The sequence below is a fragment of the Macrotis lagotis genome, chromosome 1, assembly GCF_037893015.1.
Source record: "Macrotis lagotis isolate mMagLag1 chromosome 1, bilby.v1.9.chrom.fasta, whole genome shotgun sequence".
NCBI classification, from domain to species: Eukaryota; Metazoa; Chordata; class Mammalia; order Peramelemorphia; family Peramelidae; genus Macrotis; species Macrotis lagotis.
In genome coordinates this window covers 929,878,553-929,902,060 of record NC_133658.1, presented here as the reverse complement: position 1 = coordinate 929,902,060, position 23,508 = coordinate 929,878,553, and the positions used below count along the sequence as shown (strand labels likewise).

At 39.8% G+C, this 23,508-nt stretch overlaps 1 protein-coding gene across 1 annotated transcript; it reads left to right on the top strand.

The window, feature by feature from the left end:
- The first annotated feature begins 12,383 nt into the window (after positions 1-12,383).
- On the top strand, positions 12,384-23,242 carry LOC141512082 (uncharacterized). The gene is given in 7 exon segments (XM_074220972.1): positions 12,384-12,935; positions 12,937-13,045; positions 15,503-15,629; positions 16,751-16,819; positions 21,214-22,481; positions 22,483-22,622; positions 22,624-23,242. Coding segments are annotated over 7 exon segments (2,052 nt in total). The 5' UTR covers positions 12,384-12,783; the 3' UTR covers positions 22,811-23,242.
- The last annotated feature ends 266 nt before the right edge of the window (positions 23,243-23,508 follow it).

Genomic DNA, 23,508 nt, shown 5'->3' with positions numbered 1-23,508 from the left:
GGTCTGCCTTCAGACTTGCCCCCCTGGAAGGACCAACAAATTCTGCCTTCTTGCCCCTAGGCACCAAAGCTCCAGCCTGTCCCACCCACCCCCCTTGTCAGGCCCCACTGCTCTTGGGCTGGTTCCCATCAGTCCCAGGCCCTAGATCTTGGTCTCCCATCTCCCTGTAAGGGTTCCAAGCCTATGCTCTACCAGGAATGCTCCCCAGCTTCTAGTCTTCAGGACATAGTTATCCTGCTTTCCCAGGCTCAGTGTTCATCTGGAACTTGTCTGGGCCCCCAGTGTCCCTGACTTCCCTGTCTGGGCCCTCCCAGACCCTCCCTCTGCTCCTGTTGCCCTGCTTCCCTCTTCTTTCAGAAAACTCAGGCCCCAATCCAGACTGGGTTTTGTCTCCCTCAGCCTTCCTAACTCCTGAATCAGTCTGTTGTCTAGATAATATCAATGTGTGTGCGTTTGTGTGTGTCTCTGTCTCTGGGTCTGTATGTGTGTGTATGTGTGATGTCAACCTTAATTATTTTAGGCTAAAAAATGAAATGACAAAAAGTTACATGCAGTTTTATTCTCCAAGATTTGCCAGAAAATAGAAAATAGAAAAATAGAAATAGAAAATAGCATTAAAGCTAAATATGAGGATCTTTAGAGTGAAATTAATATTTCTGACCAAAAATTCTCCTCTCAGTCTCTAGTTAAGGATTGTAAGTTTGGAAGGTTGGCCTTGGCCCTCCACAAGGTCTCTCTGCAGTTGTAAATCTGAGGGCAGCTCTGTTTGGAGGAAACAGCCCTGTCCCCCTCTCTAATTGCATCTGCAAGTTTTACTTTCTAGTTGAACCAACAATCAGAGTAAAGACCCTCCTGAGAAGGTAGGAAACTGCTCTGCTTATCGAGAGAAGCTGAACCAAGTCTTGTACTTGGGACAATTTGGAAAGGGAGAAGCACCGATGTTTCATTTGTCTGGATCATATCGAATAACAACATTAAAATACCAAGTCAGAAGAGGAGCCAGTCAGTCATCCTGGGCTAATTGAATCTTTGAGAGTTCTAACACAGAACAGACCTTATGGATGGGTCAGAGAATCATAAGGTATTATGATACATTACTATGTATCATCTGATTGGTTGTTCACCAAAATTTTATGGTTCTTTTTTTAAATTCTGTAAATGTTGATTGTTCATTTAATTCTTTATAAGGATGCCACCCATGGGTTTTTGGTAAGATCATAGAGAATAAAACTTCATTTATGAACTTTGTTGGTTTTTTGTTTGTTTGTTTGTTTTTGCAAGGCAAATGGGGTTAAGTGGCTTGCCCAAGGCCACACAGCTAGGTAATCATTAAGTGTCTGAGATCGGATTTGAACCCAGGTACTCCTGACTCCAAGGCCGGTGCTTTATCTACTATGCCACCTAGCCGCCCCTTTTTCAGTGTTTTTAATAGAAATAAGTCTTGTACTTTTTTTTTTTTTAGATTTTTTTCAAGGCAATGGGGTTAAGTGGCTTGCCCAAGGCCACACGGCTAGGTAATCATTAAGTGCCTGAGGTCAGATTTGAATCCAGGTACTCCTGACTCCAAGGCCAGTGCTCTATCCACTGCGCCACCTAGTGCCCCCTTGCACTTTTTAAATTTTGTTTTTTCCAATTATATATACAGATAGTTTTCAACATTCTATATTTTTCTACCTCCCCTTTACAGTGACTAATCTGATGTAGCATAAACATGCACAGTTATGCCAGACATATTTCCATATTAATCATGTTATGAAAGAAGAATCAGAACAAAAGGATAAAAACTCATGAGAAGGAAAAAAATTTGAAAAAGTGAAAATAGTAGACTTTGGTCTGTATTTAGACTTCAGAGCTCTTTCTCTAGATGTGGATGGTCATTTCCATCACAAGTCTTTTAGGATTTTCTTTTGGGGTGGCTAGGTGGCACAGTGGATAGAGCACCGGCCTGGAGTCAGGAGGACCTGAGTTCAAATTCGGTCTCAGACACTTAATAATTACCTAGCCGTGTGGCCTTGGGCAAGCCACTTAACCCCATTTGCCTTGCAAAAAAAAAAAACCTAAAAAAAAAAGAATACATCGACCCCCTCCAGAAAGGGATCCCAAAATGAAAACACCAAGGAATATTGTAGTCAAATTCCAGAACTATCAGATAAAAGAGAAAATCCTGCAAGCAGCCAGAAAGAAACAATTTAAATACCAAGGAGTCACAGTAAGGATTATCCAGGACCTGGCAGTATCAACATTAAGGGACCAGAGGGTCTGGAATGCAATATTTTAAAAAGCAAGGGAGCTTGGAATGCAGCCAAGAATCTACTATCTGGCAAAACTGAGCCTTCTCTTCCAGGGCAAAAGATGGACATTTAATGAAATAGGAGACTTCCAATTTTTCCTGATGAAAAGACCAGAGCTTAATAGAAAATTTGGACTTCGAACAGGAGGCTCATGAGGCACATGAAAAGGTAAAATTTTTTAAAAGGGTGGGAAGGGGAAAAAACTGTTATCAAATAAGATGAAACTGGCAATATCCCTACCTGGAAGAAAGACTATAACAACTATTGAGAATTGTAACTCTATCAGAGAGAATTTAATTAGCCAAAAGAGATGAACACACATGACTTATTCAAGAAACTGTTATACAATAAATTGAAACTGGATATATCCTTACCTGGGAGAAACACTCTAATAACTCTCAATAACTGTAATTTTAGTAGAGAGAACAGTCAGAAGTAGAGGATACTTATGACCTTTCTGCGACTCAGATAGAATGATTTAAAATAAATACCTCCTTAAAAAGGACAGTAAAGAGATAGGAGGATGGAGGAGAATGAATGTGGTAAATCTCATTACTTTAAGAGGTACAAAAGATCTATTGTAATAGAGGGGAAGAAGGGAGGAGGTGAGAACCACCTGAATCTTACTCTCATCAGATTGGCTTAAAGTTAACATACACAAAACTCAGTTAAGAAACTTATCTTACCTTTAAAGTGTTAAAAGGGGAAAGGGGGAACCAACAAAAGGAAGGGAAGGAAGAAAGGGCAAAGGGAAAGGGGGGAGGGGAGGGGGTTGGATATAGGAGAGCAAACACACTGAAGGTGGTGGTATTCAGAAACAAAATACTGGTGAATATGGATAAAGGAAAAAAAGGGGAAAATACAAACAGAGGGACAATAATATAGAGGTCAATAAAGAGTTAGTAATTATACCATTGAATGTGAATGGGATGAACTCTCCCTTAAAATGTAAGCAAATAGCAGAGTGGATTAAAAAACCATAATCCTACAATATGCTGCTTACAAGAAACTCATCTGAAGAAGAGAAATACATATAGAGTAAAGGTAAAAGGTTGGAGTAAAATATATTTTGTTTCAGCTGAAGTGAAAAAAGCAGGGGTAGCAATCCTTATATCAGACAAAGCAGCTGCAAAAATAAATATTAAAAGAGATAAGAAAGGAAACTATATCCTCCTAAAAGGTACCATAGACAATAAAGTGATTTCAATACTTAATATATATGTACCCAGTGGGACAGCATCCAAATTCTTAAGAGGAGAAGTTGAAAGAGTTACAGGAAGACATAGACAGCAAAACTCTACTAGTGGAAAACCTCAATCTCCCGATCTCAGATTTAGATCAATCTAACCGTAAAATAAACAAGAAGAAAGGCAAGGAAGAAAATACATTGTTAGAAAACCTAGACATGATAGACCTATGGAGGAAAATGAATGGGTATAGAAAGGAATATACTTTCTTTTCTGCAGTACATGGCACTGACGCAAAAATTGACCATGTTCTAAGGCATAAAATCCTAATAATCAATTTCAGAAAGACAGAAATAGTGAATACATCTTTCTCAGATCACAATGCAATAAAGCTCATATGCAATATTTGCCTAGGGAGATATAAAACCAAAACTAATTGGAAACTAAATAACCTCATTTTAAAGAATGAGTGGATCAAACAACAAATTATATAAAGAATTAATTATTTTCTCCTAGATAATGACAATAATGAAACAACATACCAAAACCTATGGGATACACTCAAGGCAGCTATCAGGGGATATATTATATCCTTAATGCTTATATGAATAAATAAGAGAAAGAGGAAATCATTGAACTAAATATGCAACTAAAAAAAATTAGAGAAAGAACAAATTAAAACCCCCCAGTTAAATACTAAATTAGGAATTCTAAAAATTAAAGGAGAAATTAATAAAATCGAAAGTAAGAAAACTATTGAACTAATAAATAAAACCAAGAGCTGATTTTATGAAAAAACCAATAAAATTGATAAAACTCTGGTCAATTTGATTAAAAAAAAAGAAGAAAATGAAATTGCTAGTATCATAAATGAAAAAGGTGAACTCACCACCAATGAGGAGGAAATTAAAGTAATAATTTGGAATTATTTTGCTCAACTCTATGACAATAAATTTGACAATCTAAGTGAAATAGATGAATATTTACAAAAATATAAATTGCCCAGATTAAACAAAGAGGAAATGAAATAGCTAAATAACTCTATCTCAGAAAAAAAAAATCCAACAAGCTATTATTGAACTCCCTAAGAAAAAATCTCCAGGGCCAGATGGATTCACAAATATTTAAGAAACAATTGGTTCCAGTTCTGTATAATCTCTTTAGAAAAATAAGTGAAGGGGTGGCTAGGTGGCACAGTGGATAGAGCACGGCCCTGGAGTCAGGAGTACCTGAGTTCAAATCTGGCCTCAGACACTTAATGATTACCCAGCTGTGTGGCCTTGGGCAAGCCACTCAACCCCATTTGCCTTGCAAAAACCTAAAAAAAAAAAAAAGTGAAGATGGAACTCTGTCTGACTCTTTTTATGACACCAATATAGTGCTGATACCTAAAGCAGAAAGAGTTAAAACAGAGAAAGAAACTTATAAACCTATCTCCCTGATGAATATAGATGCAACAATCTTAAATAAAATCTTAGTAAAATGCCTACAACAAGTTGTCACTAGGATAATACATTATTACCAAGTAGGATTTATCTCAGGAATGCAGAGTTGGTTCAATATTAGGAAAGCTGTCAGTATAATTAATTACATCAACAACAAACCTATCAGAAATCATATGATTTATATCAATATATGCTGAAAAACTTTTGACAAAATACAGCACCCATTCCTACTAAAAAACAATAGTGTAGGAATAAATGGATTGTTCCTTAGAATAATAAACATTATCTATATGAAACCATCAGCAAGCAGTATATGCAATGGGGAGAGGCTTGAGGCATTCCCAAAAAGATCAGGGATGAAACAAGGGTGCCCACTATCACCACTACTGTTCAATATTGTATTAAAAATGTTAGCTTCAGCAATAAGAGAAGAAAAAGAAATTGAAGGAATTAGAATTGGGAAGGAAGAGACAAAACTTTCACTCTTTGCAGATGACATATAGTGTACCTAGAGAATCCCCAAAAATTCATCTAAAAAACTACCAGAAATAATTAGTAACTTTAGCAAAGTCGCAGGATATAAAATAAACTCTCATAAATCCTCAACATTTCTATATATGATTAACAAGGTGCAGCAGAAAGAGCTAGAAAGAGAAATCCCATTCAGAGTAACTTCAGACAATATAAAATACCTGGGAGTCTACCTGGCAAGGCAGACTCAGAAACTTTTTGAAAACAATTACAAAACACATCTCACACAAATAAAATCAGACTTAAATAACTGGGCAGTTGCTCATGGATAGGTAGTGCTAATATAATAAAAATGACAATTCTACCAAAATTAAACTACTTGTTTAGTGCCCTACCAACCAAAATTCCAAAAAAATTCTTTAACGAGTTAGAAAAAGTTATAAATAAATTTATATGGGGAAATAAAAAGTCAAGGATTTCTAGGCATTCAATGAAAAAAGTGCAAAAGAAGGGGGCTTAGCCTTATCAGATCTTGAATTATATTTTAAAGCATCAGTAATCAAAACTGTCTGGTATTGGCTAAGGAATAGAGTGGTGGACCAGTGGAATAGAGTATGTGCAATAGCTAGAAATGATCATAGTAATCTGCTGTTTGATAAACCCAAAGAGTCCAGCTATTGGGATAACAACTCTCTCTTTGATAAAGACTGTAGGGAAAATTAGAAGTTAGTGTGGTAGAAACTTAGATTAGACCACCACCTCACACCCTATACCAAGATAAGATCAAAATAGATACAGGATCTAGACATAAAAAACAATATTATAAGCAAATTCGGAGAACAAGGAATGGTTTACCTGTCAGATCTATGGAAAGGGCAGCAATTTATGACCAAGGAAGAAATGGAGAACGTCATTAAAAATAAACTAGATAATTTTGATTACATTAAATTAAAGATTTTTGCACAAACAAAACCATTGTAACCAAGATCAAAAGAAATGTAAATTGGGAAACAATTTTTGTGACTAGCGTTTATCAGAATTCATTTCTAAAATATACAGAGAACCGAGTCAAATTTTCAAAAAAACAAGCCATTCCCCAATTGACAAATGGTCAAAGGATACGCATAGGCAATTTACAGATGAGGAAATCATAATGATCCATAGTCATATGAAAAACTGCTCTAAATCACTAATTATTAGAGAAATGCAAATTAAAACATCTCTGAGATACCACCTCATACCTCTCAGACTGGCCAATATGACCAGAAAGGACAATGATCAGTGTTGGAAGGGATGTGGGAAATCTGGGACACTAATACATTGTTGGTGGAGGTTTGAATTATATGCTGTGTTGTGTCCAGGCTAAGAGCTATGAAGGGTTAACACAGAAATAGTTATGTGCTTTAACCAGCAAGATGTGCTTCAGAGCTTAGACAAGGGAGTAGCTGCATGCCTGAGCTAAGGAGGTACACTCCCAGGCTCAGATAGATATCACATTCTGAGATAATTACCTTCTGCACTTTGTTTATCCAATCACTGTTTGGTTCTCAAAACAATCCTCTCTCTGTTTATCAGAACACTGTTTGGTTCTCAAAACAATCACCTAAGACATACACAAGGTATGCATGTGAAAAAAATGCTTGCTAAAACGCTTATGTAATTGGTTACCTAAATGTAGAGTATAAAAGTATGTATCCTGTGATCAATGAAGGAACCAGCTTATGCATCATATTGATGTCGGCCTGGCTTCCCTCCTCCGGACTTGACAATGCTGTTTTCCTTAGATAAATTTACTGTCTAGATTGTGAAAACCACATTCCTCATTAAAGAAGTAGGTCAGTGGTGGGGGGATCAAGTTAGGATAAATGTGATTCTTGGGTCTTTTGCTTTTGCCTCAATCTCTGTAATTGATTGGTGTCAGTTCCTCAAGAAATGAAAAAAGTTTTCCCTTCATACCTTGAGAGATCTCCAAAATTTAAGTGGTAATTGTCCCACACAGGGAATAACTTGTATTCTTATAAATTTGGGTCAGTTTTCCATATATTTTAGAAATGACTCTTTTATCAGAAACACTAGTTATAAAAATTATTTCCCAGCTTTCTGTGTCCCTTCTACTTTGGTTGCATTGATTTTATTGTAAAAAAAAAAACCAAACAAACAACTTAAATTTAACAATCAAAATCGTCTATTTTGCACTGTATAATGTTCTCTGACTCTTGTTTGGTCATAAACTTCTCCCCTCTCCATAGAACAGACAGAAAAACTATTCCTTATTCTCCCAATTGACTTGGGTTTTTTTTGTTTTTTGTTTTTGCAAGGCAAATGGGGTTAAGTGGCTTGCCCAAGCCCACACAGCTAGGCATTTATTAAATGTCTGAGATCAGATTTGAACCCAAGTACTCCTGACTCCAAGGCCAGTGCTGTATCCACTATGCCACCTAGCCACCCCTCCCAATTGACTTGTGACATCAACTTTTTATGTCTAAATCATGTACCATTTTAACTGGATCTTGGTATAGGGTGTAAGATGTTGGTCTATACCTAGTTTCTGTCATACTGTTTTCCCGTTTTCCCAGTAGTTTTTATTATGAGTTCTTAGCCCAGAAAGTAGAATCTTTGGGTTTATAAAACAGTCAGTTGCTATAATCATTTACTACTGTTTCTTTTGTACCTAATCTATTCCACTGATGCACCACTCTATTTCTTGGCCAGTGGCAAACAGTTTTGATGTATATATTGCTTTACAATAGAGTTTAGATAAGGTGCAATTCATTACAGCTTAATATTCTTATCCTTTTGCTGCTCCAGATGAATTTGGTTACTATTTTTTCCTGGATCTGTAAAATAATGTTTTGGTAGTTTGATAGATATGGCACTAAATAAGAAATCCAATTTAGGTAGCATTTTTACTATATTAGCTTAACCTACTCATTAGCAATTGACATTTTCCCACTTGTTTATATCTGACTTTATTTGAAAAATAAATATGTCTCGTAACTATGATCATATAGTTTCTGGTTCGTCTTGACAGATTCCCAAATACTTTATGGTATCTACAGCTACTTTAAATGGAATTTCTCTTTCTATCTCTTGCTATTGAGTCGTGTTGGCAATATACAGAAATGCTGATGATATATGTGGATTTATTTTGTATCCGGCAACCTTGCTAAAGTTAATTATTTCAAGTAGTTTAGTGGTTGATTTTCTAGGGTTGTTTGAGTATATTATCATATCATTTTCAAAGTGTGAGAATTTTATTTCCCCATATCCCATTCTAATTCCTTCAATTTCTTTTTCTTCTCTTATTGCTAAAATTCATATTTCTAGTATAATACTGAATAACAGTGGTGATAGTGGGCAGCCTTGAATGACCTCTGTTCTTATTGGGAATGCTTCTAGCTTATCTTCTTTATAGATAGTGCTTGTTAATGGTTTTAGATAGATACTGATTATTTTAAGAAAAACCTGATTTATTCCTATGTCCTCTAGTGCTTTATAAATTTTTATTTATTTTTGTAAGGCAATGGGGTTAAGTGACTTGCCCAAGATCACACAGCTAGGTAATTAGTAAATATCTGAGGTTGGATTTGAACTTGGGTCCTCCTGACTCCAGGGTCAGTACTCATTCACTAAGCCACCTAGCTGCCCTCTTCTCTAGTTTTTTTTTTTATAGATTTTTTCAAGGTAATGGGGTTAAGTGGCTTACCCAAGGCCACATGGCTAGGTAATTATTAGGTGTCTGAGACAGGATTTGAACCCAGGTACTCCTGACTCCAGGGCCAGTGCTTTATCCACTGTGCCACCTAGCCGCCCCTCTCTAGTGTTTTTAAGAGGAACAGGTGCTATATTTTGTCAAAAGATTTTTTAGCATCAATCAAGATACTCATATTAATTTTGTTATTGATATGATCAATTAAGCTGATAGTTTTCCTAATATTGAACCAAGCCTGAATTCTTGGAATAAATCTTCTCAGACTATCTTATATTATTGTGGTGATAAATTGCTGTAATCTCTTTTCTAATATTTTATTTAAAACTTTTGCATGGATATTCATTAGGAAATTGGTTTAGTTTTCTTTCTGTTTTGGCTCTTCCTGGTTTCAGTATTGGCACTATATTGTGTCATATGAGGAATTTGGCAGAACTCCTTTGCCTACTTTTTGAATAGTTTATATGGAATTGAAATTAATTGTTCTTTAAATGTTTATTAGAATTTACTGATAAATTCATTTATCTAACCCTGGAAATTTTTTCTTAGGAAGTTCATTGCTATCTTGCTCTATTTCTTTTTCTGAAATGAGGTTGAGTATTTTGTTTCTTCTATCAATCTGGGCAATTTATATTTTTTGTAAATATTCATGCATTTCACTTAGGTTGTCATATTAATCTGCATATAATTGGACAAAATAGATCCTACTGTTTTAATTTCTTCATCAGTGGTGGTCATCCTTTTCATTTTTTTTAATTACATGCAAAGGCAGTTTTCAACATCCATCCATTTACAAGTTTATCAGTTCTACATTTTTCTATCACCCTTCCTTCCTTAGTCATGTTGGGAAAGAGGAATTACAACTAATCTTTTTCACTTTTGATATTGGTAATTTGGTTTTCTTCTTTCTTTTTTAAAATCAAATTAATCAAAGGTTTACATATTTGATTTTTTTTCATGAAACCAACTCTTGGTTTTATATTAGTTCAGTAGCTTTTTTCCTATTTTCAATTTTATTCATCTTTTCTTTGATTTTCAAGGTCTTTAAGTGGTAATTTTAAATGTTTTTTCCTAACTTTTTTAGTTGCATGTGTCATTCATGGATCTCTTTCTCTATCCTAGTCATGTAAGCTTTTGGAGATAGAAAATTTCCTCTAATAACTGCTTTGGCTGAATCCTGCTAGTTTGGTGTGTTGTTTCACAATCATCATTGTCATGGATTTCAGTGATTTGGTTTTTTGGGCCACACATGCTTTAAAATGAAGTGGTCTGGTTTCCAGTTAATTTTCAGTCTCTCTGTGGCCTTTTATCATGTGTGAGTCTTAGAATGTTGTTTCATTTTATTTTTCAATCATGTGCTCGCATGCTTTAGAAGATTCCTCTTTCTGTAAGGTTTTTTGAGTTCTCTATTTTTCGAGCTCCCTCCTTGCCTTCGCTGGCACACAACATATTCCCATCTCAGTCTTTTTTGTGAAAAAAAAAAGTCAAAAGTAAAGAGAAAGCACGAGAAAGAAAAAGCATCAAAAATTGTGAAAAGTGGCTGGGACAGGCTTGGGCCTGTCCCCCTCCACCCCAGGCTTTTGGAAGTGACGCGTTTAAATGTCAAGACTAACAGACTGCCTTGGGGGGATTTTTTTTTTCCATTAAAGATTTTGTTTATTTTGAGTTTTACAATTTCCCCCCCAACCTTGCTTCCCCCCCAGAAAGCAAACTGTCAGTCTTTACTTTATTTCCATGTAATTGAGTGTGATGAGAGAGAAATCATATCCTTAAGGAAGAAACATAAAGTATAAGAGATAACAGTTTTTTTTCCTAAATAAAAAGTAATAGTCCTTGGTCTTTGTTCAAACTCCAGAGTTCTTTCTCTGGATACAGATGGGATTCTCCTTTGCAGACAGCCCCAAATCGTCCCTAATTGTTGCACTGATGGAATGAGCGAGTCCTTCAAGGTGGATCATTGGCCCCATGTTGCTGTTAGGGTGAACAGTGTTCTTCTGGTTCTGCTCATCTCCCTTGCCATCAGTTCATGCAAATCCCTCCAGGCTTCCCTGAAATCCCGTCCCTCCTGGTTTCTAATAGAACAATAGTGTTCTGCTATGTGGGCTGCTATGAATATTTTTGCACAAGTGATTTTTTTACCCTTTTTCATCATCTCTTCAGGGTACAGACCAGGTATTGGCATTGCTGGATCAAAGGGTACGCTCATTTTTGTTGCCCTTTGGGTGTAGCTCCACATCTCTCTCCAGAAAGGTCGGATGAGTAGCGTCCCAGATTTCCCACAGCCCTGCCAGCACTGGTCATTGTCCTTTCTGGTCACATTGGCCGGTCTGGGAGGGTGAGGTGGCACCTCGGAGATGCTTTGATCTGCATTTCTCTAGTAAGCGATGCTTCAGAGCAGTTTTTCCTGTGACTCTGGCCCGCTCCGATCTGCTCACCCGTAAATTGCCTTTGGCCCGTTGTTTTCGTAAGTCTGCCTCAGTTCTCCGCCTATTTCAGGACGGATCCTCCGGAGACATCAGCTGTGAGGGCCGCGGCCCACCTCCCTGCGGGGAACAGTGACACTCAGAGTCAGGAACACCTTTCTGAAAACGGAAGCTGGTGGGGGAGAAGGGTCGGGCCGGGCCAGGCTCACGCACCGGGCGGCATTCCCCTAGGGCCCGGCCGGGCCGCCCCGCCTCGCCCCGGGGCGCCGTGGGGGCGGGAGCCCGAGGCCTGGCCACGTGGGACAGACTTCATCTCCCGAAAGGCCTTGCGGAGCCCCGCTGCCTCCTGGGCGGGAAAGCCGGGCGCATCACGCAAGCGCAGAACCCTCCCCGGCCTCTCGCCTCCGGGCCGCGGGGTGCGGACAGCCAGCTCCTCAGGTGAGTCCCAGGAGGAGACACAGGCACGAGTGAGTCCCCGGCGCCCTCCTTCCCGAGACGCTGGGCCACGCCTTGGAGGGCAGAGGGGCGGCCGGCCCGGCCACTTCCGGCTGCAGGCCGGGCCCGCCAGCTAGGCTCCGGGGAGGCTGGCCGCCCCGGAGCGTTCTGGGAAGTGTAGTTCAGAGTCGGATGCCGCACCGGCGCACTTCCCCTCGGTGGGCGGAAGTTCCCTGGAGGAGAGCCGTGGTGCATGTCGGGAAGGGTAGTTCTTCGCCAGCACCTGGAGGGCGCCCGGATACACGGGCGACCCCAGGACAGCCCCCAACTGCTTCTCCCTGGCCCGGCCGCGGGGGTTGGGGGGCAGGGAACCCCACGGGGGCCCTGGGGGTTGGGGGAGGGACTGACTGTGTGCGCAGCCAGTGACCCCAAAAGGGCTGGCCCTGGCAGAGAACTGGGGTGCACAGGGACCCAGGCCCTGGGGGGGTGGGATTGACTCCAGGACTCGGAGAGTCGGGGTCCCTTGAGTGGGGGGATCCAGAGGCGAGCTTGGACCCCTCCTCTGGGGGGCCTGGGGCCGAGGGGGCCGGCCTGCAGCCAGGGAGCTTGGACCCCTCCCCTGGAGACCCCGGGGTCCTTCCAGCACTCCGGAGCTGGGGCTGATAACTAGCCGGAAGAGTGGGGGGGGTCCAGCTTGAAGCAGCCACCGGCGCTGGGGCTGCCGCAGACAGGGCCCGACCGGGAAGAGGGCACGATGGCGGGCACCTTGACCCACGGGGGGGGCGCTGCCCTTGGAGAAGGAGACATAGAGAAAAGGCCCAGATGGAGAATGACAATCGGGGCCCCCTCCTCAGTTTGTGGCTGGGGGTCTGTCCCGAGGCCAGGCCCAGGGCCTGTGTAACTCTGGTGGACCCTCACCCTCTCTCAATCCCTCTAGGTCAACCTCCTGCCCAGTAAGAAGGAAGACCTCCACCCTCTGGGACCCTTCTCCTTCCCCAGTTCAGTCTGCAGAGGACCCAGGCCCGGCCCGAGCTGGGCTGCAGTCGAGGGGATGGCCCCTGGGAGCTGCAGACCCCCTGCCCAGGTGAGTGAGGCCTGTCCACAGATCAGCCTCAGCCAGGGCGCCATTCCACAGACATGGAGGGTGGTCTACGGAGCTGGCGGCGTCTCTCACCTATGGACCTATGAGGTCGAGTAGAGCAGTAACAAGGCTCCCCTCTGCTGTGTTTTGGACTGACTGACATTTGGCATCTCCAGCCTAACTGCCGCCCTCCCCACCATGGGTTTTCTGAGTGGTCCCCCAATATAAGAGACTGACAAAAACCCCATTTCATTCCTTTTTTTTCTATTCTGTCCATGTCAGTCTTTGCTTTCTTTAGGCCTTCCCCCCACTGATTTCTTCTGGCCAAGTTCTGCCTTGTAGCAACTGAAGGTAGCTTGAGGTCAGGGGCAGCCTTTCCCCTGAGTCTTGTCTGGAGGGGCCTGGAGCCGAGCTCTGAGGTCATTGAGCACTTGTTCCTTCAGTTTACCTTAAGGTGAGCAAACACCTAGGCTCACCTGCTCTGGATGGTTTCAAGGGGCTGGGCTATCCATTCTGGGTTGAATAGGAATGTGGTGGAAGGAAGGTCGCCAGGAAAGGGAGAGTCACTATGTGGTGGTTTTCTCAGTCGTTTGGGAGATTCTAAAAGAAGGCCAAGTTGTATGGGGGTGGTGATCAACCTTAACAGAAGGACTTGCTCATTCCATCGGTGCAACAATCAGGGGCAATTTTAGGTTGTCTGGGACAGAGAACACCACCTCTATCCAGAGATAAAACTGTGGAGTCTAAACAAAGACCAAATGCTATTTATTACCCTCAATTAAAAAAAAAGTTGTCTGATGTACTACATAATTTTGCTATCTCTAATATTTTATTTTTTCCTCAAGGAGATGATTTTTCTCACAACACATTCAATTTCTTTTATATAATATTGATTTACTTTGAGTTTTACAATTTTACAATTTTCCCCATAATCTTTCTTCCCTCCCCCCACCCCCCCAGAAGGTGGTGAATAACACATTCAGTTTTGAAGTATATAGCGAGGAAACAATGTAAAGATGATCAGATTGTCTTCTGTGGGGGGGGAATGTATGATTCAAAACCTTAAAAAGAGAAGGGCAAGTTGTTTGTCCTTGTGATAATTGAAGTGTATTTGAGGCAACTTGAAATGAAAGAATGACCGGATGGCTTACCCAGTGATGCATACTGTACACAATAGAGGACAATAATAGGTCACGTATTGATTGTACTTGAGTTGGCTCAGCTTTGCTAGAAATTACAAGTCAACACTTGAGGTTTGATTGAATTCCTTCAGAAGAAGAGAAATAAAGGAAGTCAAAAATGAAATATAGTTTCCAAATAGAACATAAATCTAAAGTTTTAAAGATAGCAAAATAATTAAAAGAAAAGTGAAATTACCATTTTTTTAAACACATGATAGAGAATTGCTCAAAAACAGTAGAATCTCAGTTAAAGTGAGTAATATCACTATGATGGTGATGGAAGAGCATCAGGTACTAGGCACATTGGCCAAACATGAATTCTACAGGTTCTACCTTCGAAAAAGGTGATCCCTCTTGAATATCAGAGTAACTTCACATCTGACCAAGCTCTTTTATGTGTCATCTTTCAGGCCTCAAAACTGTTCTCTTGACTCTCCTGCTCTCAAGATCCAGTTATATAGGTATATATTTAGATCACTGATCTCAACAGAGTTGACAGTGTTCTTATGAATTAGCTCCAACCCTAATACCAATTAATTAAATATTGTATTTTAAATAATCCAGCATCTTTCCTCTTCTTTCTATATGACTATCAAAATGAATGACTATGTGCCACCAACAAATAAAAAGATACATCTTTATAGATGACATAAAATGTTTTAACTATGGCGCATAACATTCAAGAGTTTTCTCAAGTCCTCAGTATAGCAAGTTATCTCCCTTAGTTGGGTAGAAACGGTCTCGGTTTAGTCCTGATTCTGATTAACATTCTATCAAGATAATAATTTTTCAGTCATTTAGGATATGAACTAATATATTCCTTTTCTATATTCTTTATTCAGTGATCATGGGATAGATTTTTGTCCCCAGTATACACTTTTGTTGATTGCTTCCAACAAATTCATCACAATTTTCTTACCATATCATTTATGCCAGTTCTAATGAGGGAGCTGATTCATATCACCTTCTATCTTTCTCCTTTAAGATCTTCTTATCACTACAGTACCTATAACTTGTCTGATTCAATGCTAAGTAACTTTTCACAGTAAGACATTTCTCAATTTTGTTCCAATTGAAAAATAGCAAATGATTTCTTTCATTATTCAGTTGAGTTTTTCAAGACTACGTTGGTTGTGACTGTCATAAAGCGTGCGAACTTTGGATAGATCCATTCTCTCTGCTTCTGTTTCCTACTATAAATTGATTTTAAATTGCATTGACATGGATCAATTCTGAAGTCTGTTTAAACTATTCAATTTTATGAGATTTGATGTTTTAGGAGTTGGTGACATTCAAGGATGTGGCTGTGGACTTCACCCCAGAGGAGTGGGGCCTGTTGGATGATGCTCAGAAACTGCTGCACAAGGACGTCATGGAGGAGACTGCTCAGAACTTGCTCTCCCTGGGTAAGAACCACTGCCCCCAGTAACTCAGAATCTGCTATCAATAGGATATCCCTAGTGAATAGGCTTTACCACCTCTTAGAAAGGCCAAAGTGTTGGCCTCTTGTGTCTTAGAGACAGGGTTCTCCTGCTGCCTGGTTTTCCTAGGAAAGATTTTTGTGCTGTGGACTAGGGAGCCGAGAGTTTACTTTGTGACTCCTGAAGCGTTCTCCTGATTTCAGGCAACTCCAGGCCAATGGCCCTGAATCTCAGACTTGGGGTGAATCTTAGGCAGGGCAAGTTTCACCTTAGCCTGGATGTGAATTTTGTCTGCAGTCTCAAAACATTGATCCTGCAACTTCTCCTTGAAGATGGGCATTGAAGGGAACCACCTTTCTCCTAAGAGCACCCTTCCTCTTTTGGAAGTGTTTATCAGTAGAACATTCTTTTTATTTCTTTTGTTAACAAGGACAAATTAGTAGCTCACTGCTGCTAGGGTTACTCTGGGATATGGATAGGCTAAGATCCTAAATCATTCCACAAAAAGCAATTGAAAATGGATACCAAGTTTGTCTTTGTTCCATCTTCATACATCCCTTAAATTCAGGTAGTGGGGCAGGGAATAAGTATTTATATACATCTACTATCAGTCAGGTCTATTCTCAAGACTCACGATGAAGGTCATCTCATTGATCCCCACAACAATATTTTGGATTTTGGTTCCATTATTGTCTCCAGTGGATAATTGGGAACAGGGAGGGAAGCAGGGATGAAGTGATTTGCTCATGGGCTCACAACTAGTCAGCTTCTGAGGCCATATTTGAACTCAGGTCTTCCCAGTTCCAGATCCAGTGCTCCCTCCTCTGCATTCTCAGCTTCCTTTAGTTTTTTAGGAAATAGGAGCTATGGAAGGTGGCCTTCTCTCTATGAAGGACAGACAAAGTTGGAATTTTCTGATTACAGATTGATGCCACATTTTCTGTAGCCCTCCAACTTCTCGGAGTCAACAATAACCACCCTGAGCACTCTCTTTGAGTCTTCCTTGGCACCATTTTGTGGTCCTTGCTTGCATTCCCCCTTCTATAAAGAGGACTAAATTACAAGTTTCTCTTCATCCTCATGCCTAATTCATTTCCCATGTCCAGGACTTTCAGTTCCCAGAGAAGATTTGTTCCCCCATTTGGAGCAAGAAGGCCTGAGGACCTCCTGTCAAGGTGAGTGAGGACACAGCTGGAGGGTGTGAGCTGGATCCCAGGAGGCTTCTGGATATGATAGTAAAGAAGTTGTGGACTTGGGAGCAGGAAGACCTGACTTGTTAATCCTTTTCAGACAGTTTTTGGCAGTGAGATCCTGGGCAAGTCACTGAACTTCTAAGCTTCAGCTTCCTCATTTGTCAAATGAGGGCATTGGATTCCTTGGACTTTCATTGCCCTTCTAGTGATACTTCAGTGATCCCTTCAGAAGTCTTTGTTGGGCATTTTGGGGCATGGAACTCTTCTACAACTACCTAGAGAGGGCTGATGCATCTAATATGAAGATTTAGAACTTCCTTAAACCAACAAGCATTTATTAAGTGCCTACTATATACCAAAACCTTTACTAAGCACCCATATAAGGAAATAAGGAGATGCAGGAGACATTCTCTGCTCTCAAGGAGACTCGTGGAAAAGATAACAGGGACACAATTATGTAAAACCTGCTTTATCCAGGATAACCATAGTCAAGCAAGAGAAGGAACGTTAAGGGGGCCTGAAAGAGACTCAAGGAAAGAGGTGGGTTTGAGCTTGTTATTCAGAGAAGCCAGGGTGAGCATTCTAGGCAGGAGAGTCACCAAGGAAATCCCATAGTTCCATTCATGGAACAAAAAGGAGGCGTCTGGCCCACTGGAGTCTTGTCTATGTGAAGGGGGAGATAGAAATGGAGAAGAGGAGCAGAAAATGAAGGGCTTGAAGAGCCCATCAGAAGATTTTATCTTTGATCTTGATGCTAGGGAGTCACTGGAGATGTTTGAGGAGAGTGACATGGTCAGGTAAGACCTTTAGGAAGATGATCTTGGCAGCTGGTGGGAGGATTGAGAGACTTGAGGGAGTGAAGTCAACCAGTCAGTGCTTGTAATATCTCAGGTATGGGGTTGAGACCTGAATCAAGAAAGAGACAATGTTAGGAGAGAAAGGGATGTGTTTGAGAGGTCTTACAAAGGTAGAATCAACAGAACCTTGTATCAGATGGAATGGAGGAGGGGGAAAGTAGATGAGAGATGATGAGGAGGGGATGACCCCTAAGTTATGAGCCTGGGAGGGAGAAAAGAAAGAAGATGGGGGGCAGCTAGGTGGCATAGTGGATAAAGCACTGGTCCTGGAATCATGAGTAGCTGGGTTCAAATCCAGTCTCAGACACTTAATAATTGCCTAGCCGTGTGGCCTTGGGCAAGCCACTTAACCCCATTGCCTTGAAAAATCTAAAAAAAAAAAAAAAGATGGGAACATCTGATGAAAGAAAACAAGTTTAATTTTGGATACATTCAGTGAAGTACCAAAAGAATGTAAAGTCTCCAAAACACAGAAGCAAGAGAAGAGAAGGTTAATGAAATATGGATGATTGTTAGTCTCAGAACCTGCAAAAAAGTGAAGGAGAATGGGAGAATGAAAATTGAAAGAAGGTCTTTGGTTCTGATGATGAGGATATTATTGTCTGGAAAGAGTGATAATCCGTTGAATAATGAAGCTGGGAACCATACTGTAGGGAGTTTTGAAGACATGAAGAAGGATGGAAGTGGCAAGACCAATGGTGGATGGCCATCTCTGGCTATTTAGACAGGAAAAGGTTGGAAGATAACTATATATCATGGGGATGGTGTGAGGATGAGCAGAACATGAGACTGAGACTTATCTAATACTTATATGTACTGACTGTGGACCCAGAGCTTGACAAATGTGATGTCATCTGAAGTTCAAGACAATCCAGGGAAGCAGAAGCTGTTATTACCCTTATTTTACAGATGAACTGAGACCAAGAAGTTGTGTGACTGTCTTAGTGTCAGAGTTAGTTAAGTGTTTGAGATTGAATTTGAACTCAAGTTACCTGATTTCCTGGACTATTGCTCTATTCACTGGGCCACCCAGATATCTCACAGTGAAAAATAAATTTCTATCCTAGAGAATTCTTCAAGGAGAGATTAGAAAGATAAGAGACTCATCAAGTAGTGTTTTACAACAGGTTGACTGGGATTTAAGGAAGATAAGGTCTGATGAGTGGTGGGCATCATATCATCATATTTCATTTTTAGATGATTAGTGTTGATCCCATTGCTTTCTCCCCACCTACCTGCTTTTTCCTTCTAAAGATGAAGACAGGGACAGAGAGAAAAGATAGTAAAATACGGTGGAAAAATGGAAATGAATGTCATCAACAAGGGGGAATGGGACAAATTCCCCCATAGAAATAAGGATGATGGCACAAAGTGTTAGAATGGAGAACCAACAACTCCTTGTGTATAAGAAACATCTTTAGAACAAGGCTTCCCCAGCATTGAAAAAAAAAGGATATCGTAGTCTGAAATACATGTTGCAATTATACCCCCAAGTCATTCCATTCTTTGTCCTTTGTTTATGTGATAACTACAAGGAGATTTCTAATCTACAGACATCAAAGAAAGAGCAAAGTGGCATGGGGCGGGTTGGGTGGTGTGGCTACCTGCCTCAGTAGACAGAACACTGGCCCTGCAGTCAGGAGACCTGAGTTTAAATTCAACTTCAAATACTTAATAATTTATCTGGCTGTGTGACCTTAGGCAAGTCATTTAACCCCATTGCCTTGCAAAAAAACAAACAAAAAATAGGCATCTCAGTATAAGAAATGGTTAGGGATGTTGTTTGTGTTGTTAGGAAAGGAAAAATAGAAATAAGAATGATGTTCTTATATTGGCAAATGACTAAGGAAATGATGACCCGAGAAGATATCAGGACCTTATTGTTTCAGAAGAAATGATGAGCAGCTAGCTCAGTTCTGAAGAAACCCGATCAATGCAGAGAACAACCATGACATCAGAGCATGCTCTTCCAAAATCTCTTGTTCTTAGAATTCCTTTACACAACCACCATGAAAAGTGTGTTGGGATGCCCACTGGTGAAGTAACTCTTAGAGAATGACATTCCTCTATTTTTAGGTCTGTGCAAATCTGAGATATATTTGACTTTCTAACCAGACTACAATAATATGGTCTCTTACCTAAGTATGAGGGGCAAAGGGAAGGAGAATTTTACAGGCTGTCCTGAGGAGGGTTGAAATATATTTTACATTAATTGTTTCCTTACTTGTCCACAAAATGAATCTCTAGAATGATAAAATATGTGTAGTGGTTTAATGTGTTTTTTAATAATTGACTACTTCCAAATCATGTATTGATTGGTGCTGGAACACTCTCCCAGAAACTATTTAAGGATTGACTTGGGCAGTCAACCAGGTCTTCTAACTAGAAGATAAGTAATGAGAAAAAGAGGATTCCTATTATCTATATATGTCTGCAATAATCCATGACTGTTGCAGATACTTAGAATGTATTTGACTAGTGATCATGCATCCTGATTAGGGAGCCTGTTAGCTGTCCTGCATTCATTTGTAAAATCTTGAACTAGTGATTATATTGCTGATAAGTTGTGACTGGTGATGAGGTAACTGTGAAACGGGAAAATACTCTGGTACAGTGAGGGAAAGCACATGAGGGTCTGGGCATGTCTGAGACCATGAGCATGAGATGGGCTAGGAAAGAATCTAACATGCTTGAAATGAGGCCAAAAGAAACCTAGCATTGGTACTCATGATCACGTCTCCTCTTCAGCAACCAAAACAATCATGTTAAATGGGATCATCAAGGAAATTACAATATGCTTAAAGATAGGAAAAATAAAAAAATATAATAGATAGTGAAATAAGGGGAATATTGAGTATATCTGCCACAAATGACATACATAATAATGCCTAGAGATCTGAATAGATTATAAGATGGATATGACTGTGTATATTATTACTGTAGGATAATGAAAAAAGTAAATCTTTTTGTTTTTTATTTTATTTTTTTAAAATAAATCTTTATCTCAGATTGGTTTGAAATTTATATAGAATGACCATGATAGAGCATCAAAATTGGTCCACTCAGAAGAGTAGGATGATCACTTGATTAGAACAGAATAAAATTGTCCTGGCCAAAATGCATTTGAAGAAAGGATTAAAAGTACAACGGAAATCATCTGTCCAGTGCAGTGGACAGAGCACCCTCAATTACCAGCTTTGAGTTCAAATCTCTTCTGTTGGGATTTGGGTCAGGTCACTCAACCAGTCAGAGCTCATGGCCAGAGTTGTGAAGTATAATGACAATGCTTGCTCTTTATTTGTCTCAGGTTTGTTATAAGGATCCTGTGCATGTATAGAACATTTTATACATTCATTTGTTCCATAGGTGTAAGCCAATAGTATTTTTAAATGATGATTCTAAGTTTGAAGACTTTCTTTTTTGACTGGGGAAAATGAATGTCAGTCAGCTACTTTATTTTCTGCCAACAGAAAGAGGATATATTTATATGTAATGTGTATATTTGTTTATTTTCATCAGGTGCAGAGACCAAATTCGATGAGGATATGAGTACAAATCTGAAAATAACCTCTTGGAATGACTTTTCTCATTATGGGGAAGAGAGGACTCATCTTGGTAAACATCAGAGAACCCACATTGTTGAGAAAGAATATGAATGCACTCGACATGGAAAAACTTTCAGAAAGTGTTCTGGTGTTACTCAGCATAAAAGAAGCCACACCGAAAATAAACCTTACAGGTGTGAGGAATGTGGTAAAACTTTTAGGGCAAATGCTAACCTTGTTGTACATCAGAGAATCCACACTGGAGAGATGCCTTACATGTGTCATGAATGTGGTAAAGCTTTTAGGGCAAATTCTTACCTTATTACACATCAGAAAATCCACACTGGGGAGAAACCTTATGAATGTAATAAGTGTGGAAAGACTTTCAAAGAAAGATCCAGTCTAGCTAAACATCAAAGAATCCACACTGGAAAGAAGCCTTATGAATGTAGGCAATGTGGAAAGGCTTTTTCATGGAGCTCCAGTCTAGCACAACATCAGAAAATCCACACTGGGGAGAAACCTTATGAATGTAATCAGTGTGGAAAGGGTTTCAGACAGAGCTCCCATTTAGTGGAACATCAGAGAACCCACATTGTTCAGAAAGGATATGAATGCACTCAACATGGAGAAACTTACAGAAATTGGCCTAGTGTTACTAAACATAAGAGAATCCGCACTGGAGAGAAATCTTACGAGTGTGAGGAATGTGGTAAAGCTTTTTGGGACAATTCTTCCCTCAGTGTGCATCAGAGAATCCACACTGGAGAGAAACCTTTTGAATGTAATGAATGTGGTAAGGCTTTTCGTGTATACTCTTCCCTTATTAGACATCAGAGAATCCACACTGGGGAGAAACCTTATGAATGTAATCAATGTGGAAAGGCTTTCACAGAGAACTCCACTTTGATTAAACATCAGAGAATTCACACTGGAGAGAAACCTTTTGAATGTCATGAATGTGGAAAAGCTTTTAGTGTACAGTCTTATCTGAATAAACATCAGAGAATTCACAGTGGAGAGAAACCTTATGAATGTCATCATTGTGGAAAGACTTTCAGATTCAGCTCCAGTCTTCTTGTACATCAGAGAATCCACCGTGGAGAAAAACCTTATGTTTGTGATCAGTGTGGAAAGGCTTTCACACAGAACTCTAGTCTTGATAAACATCAGAGAATCCATATTAGAGAGAAACCTTATGAATGTAAGCAATGTGAAAAGACTTTCACATTCAACTCCCAGTCTTGTTCATCATCAGAGAATGCACAGTGGAGAGAAACCCTGTGTATGTGATCAATGTGGAAAGGTTTTTTCAGAGGAGTACAATCTAGATAAGCATCAGAGAAGCCACACTAGAGCACAACCTTGCAAATGTCACGAATGTGGCAAATTCTTCTCTGATTAATCAGCAGAGGATCCACAGTGGGAAGAAAATTTCTGAATGTGATCATTGTGGAAAGACTTATATGGAAACCAAGCAAGTCTTTCTCAATATCAGAATATCCACACTGGATAAAAGACTTATTGTTATCATGAATGTAGTAAAGCTTCTAGTGTATATTCTCTTATGAAACACCAGAAAATCCATACTGTGGAAAAGCCTCATTCAATCTCCTCAGTGTGGAAAATCCTTCAGACTTAAAGACATCCCTTATTTCTCATTGGAGAATTCACAGGAAATAGAAATCCCATCCCTGTAATGAGTGTGCACAGGCATTCAAATGGAGTATAGCTCTTGTTTGGCATGAGAAAATTCATCTTGGGAACAAGCCCTATGCAGATTTAATGTGGTGGGATCCTCAGCCCAAGATCATCTCTTCCAGTACATCAGAAGATACATAGTGGAGAGAAGCTGTATGAATGTCCACAAGGAGCTTGTATTTCCCTGGAGGATGGAGACCACTTGACTATTATATTTACATTGGGGAGAAGTTTTATAAAAGCAATAATTGTGGAAAAACCTTTACATGGATCTCATACATGTGTATAGATTGAAATATCTTTTTTTAATTTTATTTTTTTAATTCTCATTTTGTACAAATTTTTTTTACATTAATAAAATATTCTTGTTTAAGAGTAAACAAAATACCCCTCCCCCCCATGAATATAGACTTGCTTGGGCAATAAAGGGGGAAAAAATTTAAAAAAAATAATAGTAATAATTGTAGGTATGGCTAGGTGGCGCAATGGACGAATCACCAGCCCTGGAGCCACGAGCACCCAAGCCCACATCTAGCCCCACAGACCCAACAATCACCCAGCCGTGTGA